Source organism: Scomber scombrus, chromosome 6 (assembly GCF_963691925.1).
Source record: "Scomber scombrus chromosome 6, fScoSco1.1, whole genome shotgun sequence".
Classification (NCBI taxonomy): Eukaryota; Metazoa; Chordata; class Actinopteri; order Scombriformes; family Scombridae; genus Scomber; species Scomber scombrus.
Window position 1 is genome coordinate 11496291 of NC_084975.1, and position 21543 is coordinate 11517833.

General features: G+C 40.0%; 2 protein-coding genes across 4 annotated transcripts in view; one reads left to right on the forward strand and one right to left on the reverse strand.

The window, feature by feature from the left end:
* The first annotated feature begins 1021 nt into the window (after positions 1-1021).
* Positions 1022-21543, forward strand: part of abcc8 (ATP-binding cassette, sub-family C (CFTR/MRP), member 8) — a 60861-nt gene continuing 40339 nt past the window's right edge. For 2 of the 3 annotated variants that reach the window (XM_062421294.1, XM_062421297.1), the window contains exons 1-7: positions 1022-1042; positions 4315-4477; positions 6994-7135; positions 9359-9480; positions 10806-10972; positions 15082-15324; positions 19628-19813. In XM_062421294.1, the coding sequence (XP_062277278.1) occupies positions 1022-1042; positions 4315-4477; positions 6994-7135; positions 9359-9480; positions 10806-10972; positions 15082-15324; positions 19628-19813 (1044 nt within the window). Of the gene's footprint in view, positions 1043-4314; positions 4478-6993; positions 7136-9358; positions 9481-10805; positions 10973-15081; positions 15325-19627; positions 19814-21543 lie in introns of those variants that run through there. The other variant, XM_062421295.1, reaches the window with a different exon arrangement.
* Positions 17650-21543, reverse strand: part of mob2a (MOB kinase activator 2a) — a 108337-nt gene continuing 104443 nt past the window's right edge. The window contains exon 6 of the transcript XR_009925321.1: positions 17650-17660. The gene's annotated coding sequence lies outside the window, so the exon portion shown is untranslated. The remainder of the gene's footprint in view (positions 17661-21543) is intronic.

Here is a 21543-nt window from a genome sequence, read left to right on the forward strand (position 1 = left end):
GTAGGTGGAAGTCAATATCCTCTGATGGATGGACACAGGGACAGTAGCTTTAACATGTTATCCAGGTTTATGTCTAATTTAAACTCTTTTTTATTTTCTATACACAAGAAAAAATCAGTTAATGTCTTTATGATCATGTGGATTTTCCCATAATTGGTACTTTTAAAGGTGGATAAACAGTAATATACACATAAAAGTGTACCTTGGGTAAACACAGTTGAAACAGTCTTCCTTGCTCATGATTTTGAAAGCCTTCCCTTTCTGATATGTATACAAGTTCTGCATCGATTTACGTGAAGCATGCGGGGCCACACAGGTCCACAGGGGGCAATAGAGTTCCTTCACGAATATCAAGTTACTCTTATCTCAGAGTCCCCGCTGTTCAAATGTTTCCTTTAATAAAGCTTTCTTTACACAGGCCCAGATTGTTCCTATAATCCGACTATGTGGCTTAATTGTGCTAGAAATGCAAATTCTACACCAACAAAAACGCAAAAAGACACTAGAACAAGTGGAGCAATCTGTCATGTAATGTTTCATGTATGTTGCTTTGCTTGGCAGCATCCCATTTTGAGTTACATAACGACACTGTGCAGTCATGTGCCGTCAGTTCATGATGGCATACGTGACTACTGCGGGTTGCGAGTTTGAGCGTCTCATCGACAGCTGCCGTGTGTTTGTCTGAGTGGCCCCTGCCCCTGAAACCCGCGGCTCCACGGTTCATGACACAAACCTAAGGTGGCCTTAGGTGGAAGATCTGCCCCTTTCTTCCTCCTCCTTCTCGGTACTCAGGTTCAGCACCGTGGACAGCTACCTGCCTCCACCCGTGAACCACCGCCGGCGGTCGGATGGTCAAACACAAGTAGGAACAGCAAGAAGAAGAAGTCTGTTGCACTCTTAGCACATGAGACTGTAGTTTGGGAGAGTTCCCCCCTTTTCTTTTTCTCACATCCAAGCGGCAGATGGGACAATAGCCCACTGAAGAGTGTTTTGGGAGTCCGGGAAACGAGTCTGAAACACAATGATCTCACGATATAAACCGGTAAGTGCTGGAGCATGTGTCACCAGGCTCACTTTGAACTGTAGAGTAGTGTTTCATTGATTGTGGACTGATTATTGAAATCATGAGGTGTATATTACACGTACAATATAAATATAATTAACTACTAGGGACACCATTGTTTTCCTTTGCACAATTATACAGACTTAGATTGAGTGTAGCGGCCTGTCTGTTATGCTGCAAGTCATTTTAGGTCACAAAAGATCTCTGTGATTATTGTAATGGGATTATTCATCACTGGAATTAATTTCTAGTGGGGAATAATGGGGGGAAGTGATATAGTGTATGTGTCATATTGTGGCAACTAATTCTCACAGCCAGATGGAGAACATTTTATAAAAACACATGTTTATGAAAGATGAGTTGGAGCAGAGGTAAGCCCACTCTGCTTTCTCTTTCTCTCTGTGAAAGGTTGATAGAGAGACCTGCAGGAAAGATTCACATAGATACCGCGAAATAGTGCATGATTCATCGTACACCTCTTAGCCTGAATATACTCCCACATACAGAATCATCAGGTGTCTCACACACACACACACACACACACACACACACACATCAGACCATGGTCACTTTTGGGGACATTACATAGACTTATATTAATTTCCTTGAGACTTACCCTAACCTTAACCACTGACCAAAAAATCTGCTTTTTCCAAGCTGTCCCCAAGTAACTGGTCATATTCTGAAATGTGTCCCCAAAAGTAGCCTATGACAGACCAAATACACACACATCCTTGGAAAGTCAGTTATATTTAGTTGGCATCTGTCAGTATCTGTGATTATATGACAAAGATGGGCACTCATCACATAATAATGGCACTCTATTGGGGGCTTTTCTGATATTTTAGAAATGTATTCTTCCTGTTCTGTGCTACCACAAGCTGTAATGACTTAAAAATTATAAGTGTGTGTTGCTTTAGTGTTTTCTTTCCCTTTCTGAAGCTCTTTGTGTGTGGCTACTGCTCTTCCTCTCATCCTCTTTTTTCCTGCACACTCTGAAGCTTTAACTCTCCCTAGGCAATGCAGCAAAGAATGGAGCTCAGCTCTGTCTGATGTAGGCCACCACATAACTACTGTATATGATTTATGGAAATGAACATTGAGCCAGGTTTAACTTTGTTCAAAGCCAACAGTTCCCAACAGTTGGTCTCCCATGTGAGTAGATAATTGATAAGTAACAAAAGGAGAGAGGACAGAGCTGCAGTTGCTGTGACCTCTTCATCTGTTGTTGAAATGAAAGACCAGCAGGAATTTCTTCACTTTCAGCAATGCCTGGTGTCTCTTTACAAAATCATATATACGTCATCGCTTCCAAAATAATTATCAGCCTTCTGTGAACGTATGAACTTTGTATTTTCACTGCAGCAACCTCTGAAAGGGCAATGTAATCAAGTAATTATTATTTATATTGGTCAGTATGCATACTGATGACAAATCTGAAGACGGTAAGAGGCCACTACTGTGCATTCCCCTGCTGCCTATGTTTCAAACTGCACCAAGAACAGCTTGCAAAAGCATCTGGTGGCATTCACAGAAACAGTCCAACATATTAATTAACATGCATCATCATTGTTCCTAAACTGACGCTTTCAACATGAAGAGAATTGCACAATTGTTGCCACCATTGCTACTCCCCCTCCCCATTCTGGCTGAGATTGTGCATATTTGTGACCCACTCAATTCTGTGATTAATAGTGTCCTGTGATTGAAAGGTCATACAAATCTCCAGTAACTGTTAGGAAAAAACACAGTAGAAATACTACTCAGCATTCTGTCTCTCAGGGAGGTTTTTGTAAAGGATTTTTGGAGGAGCAAAGACTGATGAAGAATGCCTTGAACATATCTTGAGTTTTCCATTATTCAATGGGAACAATCTGTTTCTATTGTGTCCCCAGGTGTCTATTATTGATCTTAAGAGTTCAGGTCTCTATTTAGTATAGGGTATCTCAAATGCAGGAACACACATTGACAACTTATGAATCTGCTTCATCTTCTCCTTTTAGATTATCTTTATCTTATTTCTAAAATATTTTAATAAGCCACAGCCATGCATGTAAAACATCAAATGACTGTTTGTGTAAACATGCATTTAAACTGCACATTAAAGTTTATCTCTACTGTTGTGATGTGAAGGTCACCGTGTCAGGGATTATATTTAAACACAAATCATTTTATCCACTAAGAAAGGGGCACAAACCCATCTCTGTTAATACATGGATTATCAAAATGTACTCCTATGTGGGTTTTACTTATCCCTCCGAACAAGTCAGCTACCATTGGCTGCAGCCGGATCATTGTATCCATCCAGAAATTCATAAATATTTTATGTCACTATTTTTTTGTGTGTGCAACCTAGTTTTTTAATACTTAGCTCTTTCTTCCTTAGCCGTATTTTGCATATAATGAGACATGAGAGATAAAGTAGTAAATGAATGAGTGGAAGGAGTTATGTAATTCCTGAAAACGAGTAGTTGGGATTTAGATTAGAGCGCTTGCTCATGCTTCACACGTACCACTGAATGACGTTTGCACTGCTCATTGAGCAGCTGTAACCCCGTTCTTTCCTTTCTCTCTCCTCTCTCTTCATCATTCACTGTTCCCTCCCACCCTCACCCTCCTACCTTCAGCGGCTATGTGGCTCAGTCCGCCTGCTCTCCCGTACATTCTTCCCCCCTGCTCTCGTCTTCCAAGGTCGACTCTGAGCTCTGGTTTGCAAAGAGACAGGAATAGCAGGTGCACTGCAGAATGCTGCCGCTGCTCTAGCTGTATGTGCGTGTTTATGTGAGCGATGTGAGTGTCTGAATGCATTCCAGTGGAGCTGTGCACTGTGGTGCGCAAGTGAAGCCTCGATTTTAGAGGATGTCTGCAGACTGCAAGCAGATGGGATGCAGATGTTTCTCACCAGCATGGCCGGGAAAGCTGCTTAGACTGCCGGAGAGGAGAGGGAGCTGCTGCTGCTGCTGTACTGGACTGTGACTGCCTCTGACCTCCCCCCTTCCCTCTCTCCCTCCCTCCCTTCCTCTGTCTCCTCATTCTCATTGGATCCGATTTTTGGGAGCTGGATTTGAGAGGGAGCAGGAAGGAGGTCGCTTTGGGAATTTCCAAGATCTGCTGAAGACGCCTTTATTGTTCCCTTTGAAAGGAGAGCATGCTCGGAGAGCTTCTCTTTTAAATCTCTCCGTCTCTGCCCTGTCTCTGGTCTTCCTCCTCCTCCTCCTTCTCCTCCTTTTCCTCTGGCTGGTTCCCCGCAGAGTCCCAGTTCCACCATGTCCTTGGCGTTCTGTGGGAGCGAGAATAACTCGGTGGCCTACAATGTGGACGAAGGGGTTCTGAACAATGGTTGCTTCCTGGATGCCCTCAATGTGGTGCCACACGTCTTCCTCCTCTTCATCACCTTCCCCATCCTCTTCATTGGTGAGTGTCGCCGGGAGGTGAGATCCTCAACACTCCTCCCTGCACAGACCACACACCCAGCACAAACACAAATCAGCACAAGTCCACAAGGACTGAAATAACATGGATGGGCTCACTAACATGTTCTCTATTTGCCCTTCACAGTTTTCAGTCTATCACTGTGTTGACTTTTACACCTGATAAATAAAATATTGCATGATCTATTTTATAGAGCAAAGGTTTATGCAAGAATATCTTGTAAATGATTTATTTCCTTTATGAGGTTTATAAACATGAATACGCTTAACTTTTATTTTATTTATGAGCTTTTTTGACTGTGTCTTTCATTCTTTGAGTTAAAATGCACTCTCTGTAGATGTTGGCTGTCCCACAGACAGCAGCAGAAATACAAGGCTCTTGAGTATGGGAGTACATTATTACGTTTTCCTTAACCTGCAAGCAGTTATGCAAATTAGGTCGAACGAAATGTAATGTACAGAGGCACACAGATGCCGTCATGCTGGCAATAGGTTTCACCTCCATTGCTCTCCTTCTTGGCTGCTGGCCACTCTATTAGTGTCATCAGACCAGGTTTGCAGCTGTACACACTCCACTGCTACAGTCACACATGCTCTGGCCTCATCATCTGCCCTCTCATGTCAATGTGTTTGCCCTTACATATGTGTATGTCTGATTCAAACCAGACAGTGTCTATTTTACACTTTGTCTCAGTTGGTTTGACACTGGCTCTGTGTTCATGTTGTTCACTCTGTTTGTGTATGAACATGTAAACTCTCATACATAAATACATGTTCATCAAACTCCTAAGTCATTCAATTTGGCTCAAATCTCAACTCATGCATACATGATTCAAAGTAGTTGTGATTTGTGTGTTTGGATGTTCTTATAGTAGGCAATTCTCCCCCTCTCATCCCTATTCTCACTCTATTATGTCATTTTCATCCATTTTTTGTCTTACTCATGAGGGAAAGATGTTTCTAGGAACCCTGCAGAAGTCTTCCTTTGTCATGATTTTTTTCTTTCTTGTTTTTATTCACATTTTTCATTTTTGAATGTGTGCAACAAAAATTCTAATGAATTATTCTGACCAGTGGGCTGTCAGTGGAAAAGCAAAAACATCCACTAGGATGATTTAGCTGCATGCTCAGTAATTCCATCTCTCCTGTCACCCTGGACTTTGGTGATTCCACTAACAACTTTGTCACTTAGACAAACCTCAGGGGTGTGAAAGTGTTTCTGTTCACCTCAATTCACCTGACAGAACCTCTTAAGCCAGAGTGCTAGTTATATACTGTATATGCTACCTACTGCACTGGTTCTGCCCTGCAGCTATCTGATGTGTTGCTCTTTAATGTGCTTGCTTGTGACGTCAGCTAGTCACATCAAGCCCATCAAGGTAAGAGCATGATGTGTGGATTCATGCATAACAACACTTTTATGAGACAGTTTGCTTCACAGGCAGAGAGAGAGAATTATTATTGTACCTCAGTCCTCTGAACTGTCAAACCATTAGGGTATGAGTCAATGTTTCCTATTGCGTGTTGTTGTCCAAATTAATTCAATGCATGTTAATTGTTTTGTTTTTACACAGATTTATCTTATGTAATGCACTAATTTTATTGCATTATCCTCCATTTGCTGATTGTATTTTTAATAATATTTCTTAGCACTGAGATGCAGATGGCATGAATTTGTGCATGTTTGAAAAAAGAGAGGCAGATAAATTAGGAAATGCAGTGTGCGTGTGCGTGTGCGTGTGTGTGTGTGTGTGTGTGTGTGTGTGTGTGTGTGTGTGTGTGTGTGTGTGTGTGTGTGTGTGTCAGCCTGTGCCAAAACTTCTCAATGAGATGAGCTATCCAACGGTGTAGGTGCCAAGATTTTCATCATCCAGCATTATTTGATCAGCAGAGGTGTATTTCATGACAGCAGTGACTTGAAATTAAATAAACTCCATTGATGACTATATCATTGTTATATTATTGATTTGAGCAACACCAGGCAAAGTGAGGGAACAAAGGATAGAGGTCAAAGGAGTTGTAGCCAGAACAAGTGCTAAAAGAATTGACTGAAGAGTCTCAGGCCAGCAGATGTCTAGCTAGTCTCACTGCTTGCCTGCCGAGAAGTGGTCAATGTAATGTAAGTGATAATTACACAACTTTCCTGATCTTTGAAAAGTTAACAAACTCTGGCTGGCTGCCATTACAACCAACAGGCCCATCTCTTTGTCTGTTGTCTGGAAGTCATGCAAATATAAGAGCACTTTGTCATGCGGTCCATAATGTTCAAGGCTGCACTGGTAGTACAGGACACTCAAGTCAACACTGTTCACAAGGTTACTTTCAAATGAAATGAATGTACACTTACATACAAGTTAAGAACTAATCTACTATATTTGCATCATCGTAAACTGGACACATCCCTCTTTTATTTGACATCTTCTGACTGTGTATTTCCAATGATACAACCCTGACCTTTTTAAAAACTAACTTATATTTTGTGTTTTTGTCCTGTTTGAGGCTGGGGCAGCCAGAGTTCAAAGGTCCACATCCACCACAGCACCTGGCTTCACTTTCCTGGTCACAACCTGCGCTGGCTCCTCACCTTTGTCCTGCTCTTTATCCTCGTCTGTGAGATTGCAGAGGGCATTGTTTCTGATGGGTATGTTTCACATCCACATACACTACATATCATAATATCAGTCAGGAGCATGTAATGTTTTTAATCAAGACTTGCAAGTACTCAACCTTTAAAAGTTCTGTTTATAACATTTAACAATAACTTTGAGACAGTAGGGTCTCTATGATAAACAAACAAAACAGCTTACTGCATATTTATTTAATATTCCTCTGCTTTGATTTTGATGTCAGGGTTTACTTAGAGTGCTGTTTATTTTACTGTATTTAACCAATGGCTATGGCAATGCAATTAACTGTTAGAAACACTTATCTATTTTTGAACTTTACATCACTGTTACGATCCTACAGGCTTCTCTTGAAATGTAAAAAGTAAAACAAATTAAAAACTAGCCTGTATAGCTATAATTTTGTACAGTTTGAGCTAAACACATCATAAAAACATTACCATAACATAAAGTTAGCATGCTAACATGATACTTAGCAATCCTCTACCAACTGTTATAATACTGTGGTTTTCTGAACATATTTTAAGCTAAATGGGTATCTAAAGGCTACTAGCTTGTAAAACATGAGCACTTCATCATTTAAATACACGAAACCTAATTGTTTTTGTTACTGTTTAGCTCTAATAAAGAGAATGCACCTATGACTTGGAGTTGTAGCAAGCTGTTGCTCACAAAACAATTGTTTTATCGAGGTTAAAAGCTACATTTTAATGTCCAGCACAGTAGTAGATAATGCTTTAGGTCAGGGTATGAAGTGGAAACCCCAGCATCATCTCTCAGCCTTTAAGACAGAGCAAAGAGAAATGTGGCCAAGGAGCAACACACTGCGGTTTTGTTGTGAAATGTGTTCTTGTTACCAACCAAGAGAAAAAAATGAAAGGGGTAAGTTATGTTCTGTTATTTCTCTCTACAGAGGCAGCTAGCCGTCTCATTAGCTGGAGAGCTAATATCAGCAGAGTGTTTCTTTTTGGATAGTAGCGTTTTAGTTGTGTTGTTGTGTCATTATGCTGGTTGTTTGTTGACATTCGTAGAAGAGAGACAACGCACTTATGAGCTTGCAAAAAGTCACTTCATTTTGTTTGATTGGCTGTTGGCAAACCAGCTTATAGATGCATTAAAATAATTGCATCCTTTGTTTTTTTCTGGAAAATCTGCCCTGGACCCTTCACATACACATCAGTCCACAGGCTACCACAGACAACTGAGAAATTTGGTGATGGTCTCACTTTTTAAGTTACCACCTATTTACTCACTGGAAATAAACATTTGGATTTATACAAGTCAGAGAGCCACGGAGCAGAGAGGAAAAAAATCAGTCCAGAGAGGCTGGCCCTGACCGAGCTGAGCCCAGCTGTATCATCCAGCCCTTTTCATGCAGAGCCAAGCAGCACCAACAGCCACGACAATGACCACCGGTGCTCAATTTCTCACCACTGCCAAATTAAAACGTCAATGTGCTGCTCTACTGACACCAGAGCACTGATCGGTGGTAAAAGACAACAGGGGGCTTTACTTGTCTTCAAAGATGAACCAAAATAAAAAATATACAAAGACATTGTGTACTCTCTCTAACTAGCACAGCCAAATGTATGTGTTTTGATTGAGCCTTCCCAACCCATGAGAAAACCTATACAAAATTGCCATTAAAAATGTGTCCTATCTGTCAGTACTTACATACTGATCCTCTACCTTCAAACCCAGCATTTGTTTTTAACCTGGCTGGTGGTGACTTTGTTACTGACATAAATGCGTGCATGGAGAAACTCAGGAGCCACAGTTGAATCTGGGAGAATCAATGCCAACTTATGACCTTCTCTCTGTAAACCCTCTCTCTCTTTCCGGGCCCTTTGTCGTCTAATGTAGTGAGTCCAGTAAACACACAAGATTATTGTTTATCAGTGGTTTTTGCAGACTGAAGGCGGGTAAGTGTTTGATTGATTGCAGCTGAAGTGAATAGAAGAGCTCTCCATCTGCTCCCCTCTTCAATGGACTTTTAACTCGGACTTAAGCACTGTGCTGAAGAGCCAGAGCTGGTTGTTTATGTCTGTGTGTGTGTTTGTGTCAACATGTGCATGTATGTTGCCTATGCTTAATGATACACATGCAAAACATGGGTGGGCAATTTATACATTTTTCAAGTAATACATTTATTCACTTGCTACAAGCAAAGAAGAAATTTGTTAGTATAATAATTGTTAGTAACTGAGGCTTTTCCTCCTTTATCTGACGTTCATTTGCAGGTTCAGCCAGTCCCTCCATCTTCACCTCTACATGCCTGCAGGCCTGGCCTTCATGGCTGGCATCACCTCAATTGTCTACTATCATAACATAGAGACCTCGAACTTCCCCAAACTACTATTAGGTACAGTATTCTCAAATTCAACTATTCTTTGTTTATTAACATGTTTATTAAAGTCTTTTACTGGTGGTCTGTGTGAGAAGCTCTACTGGATTACTTCACCCAGTCAGGGTTTTAAACAAGAGCCCAAAGTCTTCTGTAGCCTTATGATAACATTTATGAATAGTGATCAGGGCTTATAAAGACTGGATTAACTAAATCATGTCACAGAAAACGAACCCTTTTCACCTTTTAGTGTCAGGTCAGAACAACCACAGGTTCAAATGATGTACAGTAAGCTCTTCAGGATAATGTGTTTATTAAACAGGGTGACAGAGTCAGTGAAACCATTCACACATGACTGGTTCATTACCTTTAGATAAGACTGCAAAATGAGTGAGGGCAATATAATCATGTGTGATTCCACTGCCCTGAATATGATAACTTTTTGTTGTCAAATAAAAAATACATCAAAAATACAATTTGTAAATCCATATTTCACCCATTTACTGTGAAATGCATCTTTATTTAACGTCAATATTAACCTTTACCTTTGTCCATTACTTTTGTCTTATAACTGCCATGTGTGCTCCTGTAATGATCAACCCATCAGTGTTCTTCCGCTGTTCACACAGTTTTCCATTAGTCCTCACACGTCATTAACTCATCTGTGCTCTGCTCTTTATACTCGCTACTCCCATCACGTTGCTGATTCGTCTTCGGCTTTTAGGTCTTCATATCACAGTCACTCAACTGAGAAAAGCAGCGCTTGGTTCATCACTGCGTGAACATAAATTAATCTTCTAAATCAAGACTTGCACGCTGCCCCTATTGTCACTGTATGATGTTATAACAAAAAAGTAAACATTGTTGTCTGCTTCAGACACTGAGTGGATGATCTTGTTTTCTTATTACCTCACAGTGTAATCTAACTCTGACAATACTCTCGGCTATCATTCTCTCCATATTTACTGCTATAAAACTGTTCAAATACATGATATGACCCTATGAAAAGATAAAGACAATCGACCTTGTTGACCTATCTGGAAAGTTCTTGTTGTAGGTGAAAGACTAAAACAACAAATTAAATGGTTCCTATAAGGTAAACGTAAAACAGAAATAAAAAAATAAAAAATTGTATCTTTGGATATACTTACATGAAATGTGACTCAGACTCAGACAAAATGCACCTGGCTATTACACAAATCCAGACAAACCAGTGACATACAGGCAGTGGCAGCTCTGGCTCTGATATAATCTGTCTGCTGAGGAGCACAGTGGGGTTATTAATTTTTTTGGCTTGTCTGGTGATTTGCTGTGTCTCTCTGATCCCTGTTAAATCTCCTCAGCCCTGCTGATCTATTGGGTGCTGGCCTTCACCATGAAGACCATTAAGTTTGCCAAGTACACTGAGCATGGCATCGGCCCCAGGCAGCTGCGCTACTGTATCACTGGACTGCTGATGCTGTTGTATGGACTCCTGCTGGCTGTGGAGATCAATGTCATTCTGGGCAGGGTGAGTGTGTGTTCATGCATCTCTGTTTGTGTGTCCTTGAGTGTGCAGGCATGTGTAGTCGTCTGATTGTTGCTTGTGTTTTGCTTCAGTCACCTCTCGTTTTAGTCTGAAATCCAAACGGTTCCTGCGGTCAGTGATGATCAATAAAGCTGCCCAGTTAAATATATTGCCCATTGATGCTGCTTTTTGTGTCTCCCTGTCATCAGCGTTGAGCTATTAGAAAAATTTATGCTGCTGTGTGTGTTGATGCGGTTACACCTTACCCTGGTACCCAGCCACATAATCACAACGTCCACAATTCAGTTCCAGCTGGGGGCTTCCTCTGTTTGCTACTTTCTGGGGGAGATGTCAGTACAATATATCAATCACTTTTTATTATAGGCCTACTGAAATTTTCGTAGCTAAAAGATAAATAAAAAACCCCAACAAAACAAAAACCTAACATACCAGGCAAAATCTACACGTGGTTACTTGCTACGGGTATTTTTGCACTTATGACTGGTGGCATGAAGAAAAGACCAGAATCTGGCAACCCCCCAAAGCCACGGACATGCTCCCGAGACAAAGTCTCTAACTACGTTCAACCCAACACTACAAAAAACCCAGCAAAACTCAAAGGAGCAATGCTGCAATGCCTACCAGGGGAAATCAGCTTTAGCTCCAAAACAATTACACACCAGCATGTCAACTCACCGTCACTAACAGAAACCGAGACAATTAACTCACCGAGGTGCTCACTGTAAGGTCATGCAAAACTGCCTTGAAAACCCCTACATTTAATTGCACCTGGAGGCCCTCATCACAAAAGAGAACAGCTGATTAAATGCACGCAAACAAAACACCTAACCCAAACTTCAACGAGCCCCCAATTCGGCTGGCTCAAAACCTGACAAATAATGGAAGGCGACACAAGAAGTTAAAGCAAGGAAATCATAATTTGGTTTGACAGTCAGAAAAACAGTAGTGTTAGTATGTATGCATCTTTGTCAAGATAGTGAGTGAAGTGTTGTGAGGTGGAAACACAAGCAAATAAACGAAAAACAAAAGTAGGGAGCGTGGAGAGTAGAGAACTGAGTTTCCCCTCATTCTCTCTCTCTCATCCCAGAACTTGCAAGATGTGTTCTTATAGCACTGGGAACACTGGGCTCAGGTGTTCCATGCAGCTAACAACTGAACTTCTCCTGCTGAGCATCTGCAAAACACAAACACAAAGTCAAGCAGCCCAACAGCCACAAGATGCAGGACCGTCACAAGACTAGAAATTGCATAATTTCTTTGTCAGCTATACAGACAAGCAATTCATATAATGTTCAATCTAACAGTTAAAGTGGTGGTGCAGGCAGTTATCAGGGCTAAAAATGGGACAAGAGAAGCAAGGCCAGAGTCAAAAAAGAAAGGCCAAAAGCAAAAATCAATGATTATTACATGACGGAAAATGCCAGATCTCTTCAGCTTTTTGAAACAGAGAATATTTGCTGCAGGTTACCATTTGGCCAGATTGGTGACACGCAGTCTTAACTGCCTAAAATGTGATCAACATTAAATCTCTAAATTGATTTTGAGAGCAGAATGAACAATATGTCTCTCGTGTTTTCTGACTGTATTGTAATGATCGCACAACAAAACAATCATGGTCATGCTTTTGTATTATTCAGTGTTTGACTTTTTATGCAATTTTACCCTTTTTGAACTCAAGCAAATGTCAGTCTTATGTACACTTTCTTCCCTTTTTCCTCTTGATAATTGGGACTGTGTTTGTCTCTGTTAACCTTCACTGAGCGCATTTGTGTTATTTAATCTGACTGCTCAGGGCGATAAGCAAAGAAAGTGATTCTCCTATCATGTCCTGCACCTGATCTGTTGGAGAAAATTCTTTGCCTAATGATTTGTTAGATTATTCTCATTGAATAAAAGCTGAATAGTTAGTTGGTAGAATGGCTGTCTCTGTCTGTCCAGACTGAAAGGTCTCAACAACTAATAGATAGACTGCCATGAAATTTTGTCCAGACATTCATAGTCCCCAGAGGATGAATCCTACTGACTTTCGGGATCCTCTGTTATTTCCTCTAGGGCTGCCATCAGGGTCACATTTGTGGTTTTGAGTGAAATGTGTGAATATTTATTGGAGTCCTCTCTTAAATCACTTCAGCTGTTCAATCATATTCCAGTAATTAATACACTAAACATTATTTAGAAAAACAATTAAAAAATATTATTCTCATATTGACCCATTTTGCAATAAAACCATGAGACCTAGTTATTATTATGATATTGAGAACATGTTTGGGCGTTCTGTGGTAGTTCCTCTGCCAGGCACTGTCCTAGTTTTAAAGCTGAAGAACACATACATTACATTCTAAAGCAGAAATTTCACTGTAAGTAAAACCACAGCTATTCATATCTGTTCATTTTATTCTGTTGACTTTTTTGCTGTGTAATCTCCAGCCAGTCTTCTGTTTTGACTGGATCACAACAGTAGGGCCAGCAAGACCCTACAAACCTGAATGTCTGTCCCTCACTAAGTCACCCAGTAACTTACTAACTGACTGAGAGATGAAGTCACACTATTGGTCTGCTGAAGTTGGCCAAAGTTTGGGACGGCCAGGTCTCCCAGTGTTCAGTTCGGGATGGAGAAGGTGAAGTGCAGACTCTTGAGACAGGAAGGTGAAATGACAAGATCATTTGGCTTACAGGAAGCAAGAGGAAGTAGTCTAAAACAAGTTAACCAGTTGAAAGGGGCAGGGCAGGCAGGCAGGTAGGTAAGTTAGTAGTAAACAGGCAAAAAGATTGAAACCAGTGGAACAGCAGGAACAGGATCAGGATTTGGATAGATAGAAGCATCCAATGATACAACCTTGATCAACTGGTAGGAAATGAATGTGTGTTAGCAGAGATTTTGAGCCAGGCCATCAAACTGTTGTAAATTGTGCTGTAAGTCTATTAATATGTCACTTTATTAAGTTTTAGTATTTCTACAGGTGAAAAAGTAACCATTTAGATTCTCAATATGTGGTCAGTTTATCCATTCCTATTTGGAAATTTGCTCAGATGTGTTCGGAGATGTGAGGAGCTGCTGGCTGGGTGCCAGACGGTCATCTCAGCTGCTAGCCACCTGACTGCTGAGATGACCCGCCGGTCATGGTCTGTCATCATCCCGGCAGAGTTGGACTGGCCATTGGGAGCATGGGAGAAATCCCGGTGGGCCGGTCTCTATGTGGGCCGCTTGAGCAGCTCATTACAGAAGCACTCTTATGTCTTTTTCTTCGTTGATGTCACCAAATTTGTTTACACTTTGTTTAACTTTATTTGGAAAAATAAGACACATGATAACAGAGGGAGGGCTCAACATTTTGGACTTTTCCTTATTCAACCAATATGAGAACTAACTCGATCAAAAGATTTTTAATACAGATAGCATGTGAAATATCATCCAAAACTTTCTGTTTAAAAAAGTGGTTGGTCCTAATTTTTTATGTTGCCTGTAAACTTCCTGTCACTTTCATAGGCAAGCACTTTTTGTTGGTCTTTTCTATGTAAGCAAAACTATTCTCCTCACAAATGTTTAATGGAATCAAATCAATATCACATACAGAAACAAATAATTATTTTTTGAAAATTGGTTTAACATTTTGGTTGTAAAACAGCTATTTGACTGTGAAGAGCTTCTATAGTCATATGATGATTTTGTAGAGAAATATAGTGTTCATGTTTCCCAAAGTGAGCATTGTACTGTAATTAATACACTGTGGATACACTGTAAGAAGTTACTATCTTATATAACATTTAAACAGATCTAAACATATATCTTCAAACACTTCATACACGGTCCAGTCATATATAAAGTTTCAACAAGTCTTGTTGTTGTCATAGCAATGAAAGCAGTCACAGTAATAATAATCTGCGGTAATTAGAGTGTGTTCAACTGTCATACACATTATGTTTTATTATGTATTATTTTGACCATAGAACACAGATGTTATTACTGTGTCACTGAATGTCTAATAAGTGGTTTCATGTTATTATATTCTGTGTGTGACCACTGTTGGTTTTCAGGCGACACAGACAGACAATAAATTAAACTTGTGTTTCTGTCCTTCCTTCTCTCATAGCGATACATGTGTTTCGCAAACCCACCTGAGGTGAAACCTCCTGAGGATCTTCAGGACTTGGGCGTACGTTTTCTGCAGCCCTTCGTCAACCTGTTGTCCAAAGCCACCTACTGGTGGATGAACACCTTCATCACCTCTGCTCACAGACGACCAATCGACCTTAAAGTCATTGGAAAACTACCCATTGCAATGAGAGCCCTGACCAACTACATCAAGTTGCGCAAGGCCTTTGAAGACCAGAAGGTTAGTTTACCGCTAGACTGATTTACTGTTATTTATCTTTTCCTCATTGTAAACAGCACAGGACTACGGTGCAGTGCTTTGAAAATGTCATCAAAAGACACAGCTCACATGAAACTTTAACTGAACCAACAGTAAGTATTTTGAGTAAATATTACATGAGAATGCTGTACTATTTTTCATGAACTGCATTCTCAAAGAAAATGGGCTCCTGTTTATTCTGTAAAAACAAGCAGTATAAAACTAAAATGTAAAAAGGTATGTTAATATGTGGGAGATGAGCCCCAAGTTGAGTGTCTGATCTCACTTCTACTCTGATGCAGTGAAATCAGAAACATCACTCTGCTTCTTGCATCATTATTGCTGAATAAATCATCACGGATGTCTTAGCTACTAGTGCAGATGAAAAAGTGAACTGAGCGCTAGTTTTTGTTAGAAGGAGTGGTGGGAATGTTTAATGAATTTATACACAAATAACAAAGTGAATGACTGCATGTTAAGGGCCCTTAATATTATTCTAAGCAGCCATAAACGAGATTACTCAATGGGAGAAAACTGCTTTCTCATTCTACATGTGATGATTATCATCAAGGGATCAACTTGGATATCTCTCTCACAGAAAAAAAAGAGGTTTTAAGCATTTATTTAAGAGCTTAGAGTACAGTTTGTTTAGCTCCTTATGGCCCTGCTTCATTTTATTTTAAAGTCCCCCTCCAGTGCAGAAAATGTCTCGCTTATTATTCCTTTACTTGTTGGCTGAATTATATACATGCAGAATTTAACACTAGAAAGCTGTGCACACTTTAAATTTCAGTGTAACATAATATTTGCACATTTTATAGCTATATATGTAGATTCTGGATTTTCGAATTTTCGGATGTCGGGAAAAGCAGTAAATGTTATTTTGAGAATTTGTGACTGGCTAAATAAGCTTTCTTAAACATATCAGGCACAAATTATTATTCCAAGCCGATATGTATTAAAATGTGTCTCTTCAAGCTCATTTGCTATTTTAAACTGTCCTAATAATGTTTGGTGACAGTTGTGAGACTGACATGCACAAAGTGATCTGGGAATTTTCTCCCATACAGCTGTTATCATAAGCTGCTCTGTATCCTGTGATGACTCATTCCTGGCTGATTTGAGCCCATTAAACTGTATTCAGACGTCACAGAAATAATTAATTGATTGTGAAATGTCACAGTGCCTGTAAACATGCTCGGGATACTTATCTCTCTTTCCCAGTCCTGTAATTTCCTCTTTTATTTGAAAAAACATACATACAGAATCCCCTGTCTCCGTGTCTGGCTCTCTCACTATGTTTGTGAAGTATTTTTGGTGATGCAGTGTCACAGGTGTGGATTAAACCCCCACTGGCAGTTTTCTAAGATAAGGGTGGCACCCTACAGATGCAGTTCTATATCAGTCTGCCTGTTGGCTGTGGCCTCTCTGTGAGTTGGCATCGTGTCTCTTAGGTTCTGTCTCTTTGTGTGTTTCATCCTCTGTTTCCTACATTTTTCCTATAGTCTAAAGTTGTGGTGGAAACTCTAAATTGTCTAAAGGTGTGAATGTGATGATGAGTTGTCTCTGTGATAGACATGCAGCTTTTTTCAGGGTCAAGGTATCCTTGGCTGTTGCACAATGTGTGCTCACAGGCAACTGTGACTTTAAGTGAAAATCGAAAGCAGATAGATGGATGGATTCTGTTCAATATAACAACAATAAGGGCAGCTATAGCTGTGGTGGTAGAATTGGTTGGCTGTTACTTGTGGAGTAGATGGTTTAACCCCTCGTTCATTCTGTCCACACATGGAAGTGTCCATGAGCAAGACACTTAACCAAATTCCTTCCAATGTATATGTACAGTATATGGAGGTAAAAAAAAGCAGCTTTGGGCAAAAGTATATTCTAAAAAGCCTTAATTTCACACATTGTATCCTCATATGCTCTTAGTTCCACCCATAAATATGTTAACTTATATTTTAAAACAAACACTTCCTCTTTTAAAATAACATGTGAACCCTTTTTTTCTTCATTTCTGATGCTGATAGGTCCGTTTTCCATACAGCTCTTCAGTATTCCTAGAACGAGGACATGCATGAAATTGAATTCATTTTCCATTTTTTATGATAATGTAATCTGTTGGTAGAGAGTCTTTTTCCACTCTGCTGGAAGATCACTGCTCTCGCCCTGAGGTGATTTTCTTCCAGTCTTTTCAATGCATTCCAACATGGGGAGGTTTCCCCATTACAAATCACTCTTTTTCTTTCTCATTTTCTGCCTCTCTTTCTCCCCACCTCACTTTTTGGAGCACGTGTCAGGGGTCAGAGGTGAAGGGCCTCTTCTGCAGGGTCATTTTTTTCCAGTGTTTGGAAGGTCACAGAGATTCGTCACTGCTGTGTGTGCGTGTCCGGTGTGAACGCAACTCCACTTCCTTCCGGCAGCAGAGAAGGATGAGAGAGTTTCACATAGGTCCCAGTGGAGAGGTTGAAAGGGGGGGGGGCATTTAGAGGAGAGCCTGGAGTCACTGGGTCATTCCCATTCTACTGTGAACAAGGTGACATCCCGACCCCTGCAGGGGTGAAAGCACTGCACTTCATGGGAAGCTAGCTTCACTCTACGTGTGAGAATGAAAAGTCCTCCTTCCTTCTTCTTTGAACCCTAGGTAGTGGGCTGGAAGGATGTGTGTGTGTGTGTGTGTGTGTGTGTGTGTGTGTGTGTGTGTGTGTGTGTGTGTGTGTGTGTGTGTGTGTGTGTGTGTGTGTGTGTGTGTGTGTGTGTGTGACATGCACTGTGATACATGTTTCATAGGAATGTTCATGAGCTCAAATATTGGAGGCTGATTAGGGTGAATACTTTGAAATTTGTGTACATATTCACTGAAAATGTTCACACCCCACCACCTTTATACACAGTTGGATACCGACTACTTGTGTGTGGGTATCTGAGCATGTGTGTGTTAAATAATGTAAGTGTAGTTTAACAGCAATGTAGGTTCAGTTTCAAATCCAGAGTGTGAAAAAATTCTGAACATTTCTGTGCATATTTTCATTGTGCATGTGCATGTTTCCAAGATACATGTACATGTTTTTAAGTCTCTATGTGCACATTTTCAATGCATGCGTGCTTGTATGCACATTATCAATGTGTATGTGCATGTATTTCAAAGTTTTACCCTAACCAGCCTCCCGGGCTCAAATGGAGAGAGGGAGACACATGGCAGTGGTCACGTCTGTTCTCACAGCTCTGATGAGAGTGACTCATGTCATGTTGACACACACACACACACACACACACACACACACACACACACACACACACACACACACACACACACACACACACACACACACACACACACACACACACATATATACACAAAATGTTCTGGGAGTGTTTACTGTGACAGTCCAGATGTTTCCCTCTGATCATTGCTAACTGACGCACTGATCCAAGCTGTTGGGTTGTTTTTGTTCATTTTGGAGAGTAGAAATTAATATAAATGAAGATCATTACCTCATTCAGTCTGTCTTGGAAATCTATTAACATTTGAAGTAATCTGAAAACTCTTAACCTGTGTTCACTAGCTGTTAAATCCTCATCCTCTGCTTCACTGTCATGTTTGTTCAGCATCATTAGTTACATAGCAGTTATACATGACTGAAGTAATCACCTCATCCAATGATGCAGCAGCGGGGGGGATGGGTACCCTGAGCTTGACCTCATTTTCCAGTTTTCTGTTGCAGTGGTCGACCGACTCTTGAGATAATAGTGTCGATTCAGCTTTTATGTTCAAGTAATTAATTCTTCTTGCTCTGTTCACAGGCTGTTTGTTGTTTTATAACCTAGTTTCACTTTGTGTTGTGCTTCTAGTTCAGCTCCACAGAGAATAGCTCTGTAGTGTTTGGTGTCTCTCAAAGTAGTAACCATCCAATTTATTCTTATCTCCAACAGTAGCTTCAACAGCAGCTCCATTAAACTAACAGAAAAAGGTGAACTTGTCCCTCAACTTCAACTTCAAGACCTTTATTGGCAGTATGCAAGCACAACAAAATTGCAATTGTGTCAACCTCAGATAGTGCATTTCTGTTTAAGATTTTACACTGATGGTTGGCGATTCATATTTGTAATTTAGTTTCAAATTACTTTTCATAAATGCGATTCAGTCACTGTAGATCAGACATGTTGGACAAAAAACATGATTCAACGTTCGAATGTGCCTAATTTCTCCACAATAATATTTCCTATGTAACATAGTATTTTTCTTCTCTGTTACTCCTGTCCCTGTTTTTAAATCTTTCTTCAGAGACCTCAGGGGACCACCCAGGGTCCGAAGTGGATCTGGCAGGCCTTGAGGAAAGCGTTTGGCAGGCCTCTTATCCTCAGCATCACATTCCGCTTCCTGGCCGACCTGCTGGGCTTCGCCGGTCCTCTCTGCATCTCTGGCATCGTCCACCACATCAGCAAGGACAACCGCACCATTCAGCAACCGGTGAGGACAATAATACTGTCATGCACACAGTAGAAAAGCAAAACAGAACAGAAAGAATGATATTCTGTGGTTTAGTGGTGCAGTATAATTAATCAGAAACTATTTTTCACACTTCAAAACATAATTTCTTCAAATATACCAAAAGGCCTGAAAGAGACTGAAGCTCCAAGAATTTCACTTTCTTTATTTCTAATGATTTGTGATAATACTTGCAATATGCCATCCACTGAAGAAGGCCTTGAGATACAGTTGAAAGTTTTGTAAAAAGCCAATAATTTAACCTTGAAGTTAGAAGATTGTATCATAATTGTAGTAGAGATTGAATTAGTTGAATGACAAGTGGGAAAGAGAGAGAGAGAGAGAGAAAGAGAGAGAGAGAGAGAGAGAGAGAGAGAGAGAGAGAGTCAAACCCATTTAATCTGTCTTTCTTTTCATTATAAAGTTGACATTTATTTTGTTTTAATTTCTCACTAAATATTCATGCTTTTTTCTTCTAGTTTTATTTTTTCATCTTAACAATGACACTATGACACTGAAGCAATTTTGCCTATGCTTCTTTGATACTATTTAATTGTCACACTTTGGGGTCTTATGACCACAGACCCTCTGAAATGTGTTTTTTTTTTTTTTTAAAGTAACTAAATATGATGAGATCCTAATAGGGTGAAACACAGTGATATTTGTTTTCTTTTCTGTGTTTTTTCCCCCAATACAGACAAATTGCAGTTGTGTCGGGAAGGTAAAATATGACTTATAAACATTTATATTTTCTGGTAAATTATTTTGAGAATATAAATAAAGGAGAAGTAATACTTTTAACAGCTAGGTTATGATTTATTTTGACAGAACTAATGGTTTACCACTGAAAATTGTAATCATGATTCATCTATTTAACTTTGCTTTCACATTTCTTACAACATGTAATTACACATAAAATGTCAACATGGTGCAGGAGTTCTGGGGGAAATTGAACTCTTGTCACATAACACTTTACAGTATGTAGCACAGAGTCAGTGATGATGTCAGAAATAAACAAAGAATTCCCACAAGTATTCAGAAACAGCGTCAGCCAACATGACAAAGAGGTCACATGTCTCCCGCCTGCCTCTCAAAGGTCACAGTTACGGTTTGATGAGACATTTATGATGGCCTCTTTCCCCTAGTACACTTGCCCCGATGGTTTCACTTATTTCAGCCTTGTCAAATATTTATGAGACTTATGATGCTGCAGGAGCTGTCTCAGTTTCATAGATTTCACACAGGGCAGACTGCTATATCAGACAGTCACGCAGGCATCCATCTATAAGAATAACTCCTCAGTTATTTGTTACAAAGTCAGAAGACGGTACAGTAAAATGTCAAAAGTTAGTTTAAAAATAGTTTAAAGAGTAATCAGCCACTCCAATAAAAAAATGCTCTTGACAGTGTGTCAGTTTAAAGAAAAGACTGAAAATAGATCTTTGTAAAAAAAAAAAAAAAAAAAAAGCCAATTATTCTGAAGAATAATAGTGTTTGTGTACAGAGAGAGAAATACTGTATGTTTTTTGGGTGATAAGATTAGAAATAGCCAAGAGACATATCAGGGATGAGTTGATGTAACGTTGAAGCTCATTTCTAATCAATAATTTATAATCCTTCCTGGGAGAATGACCTCTTAGCTGATGCAGAATTAATTAATCTTTGTGGGAGATACTGTGACCGTCTCATAGCTGAACATAGCTGAACATAGC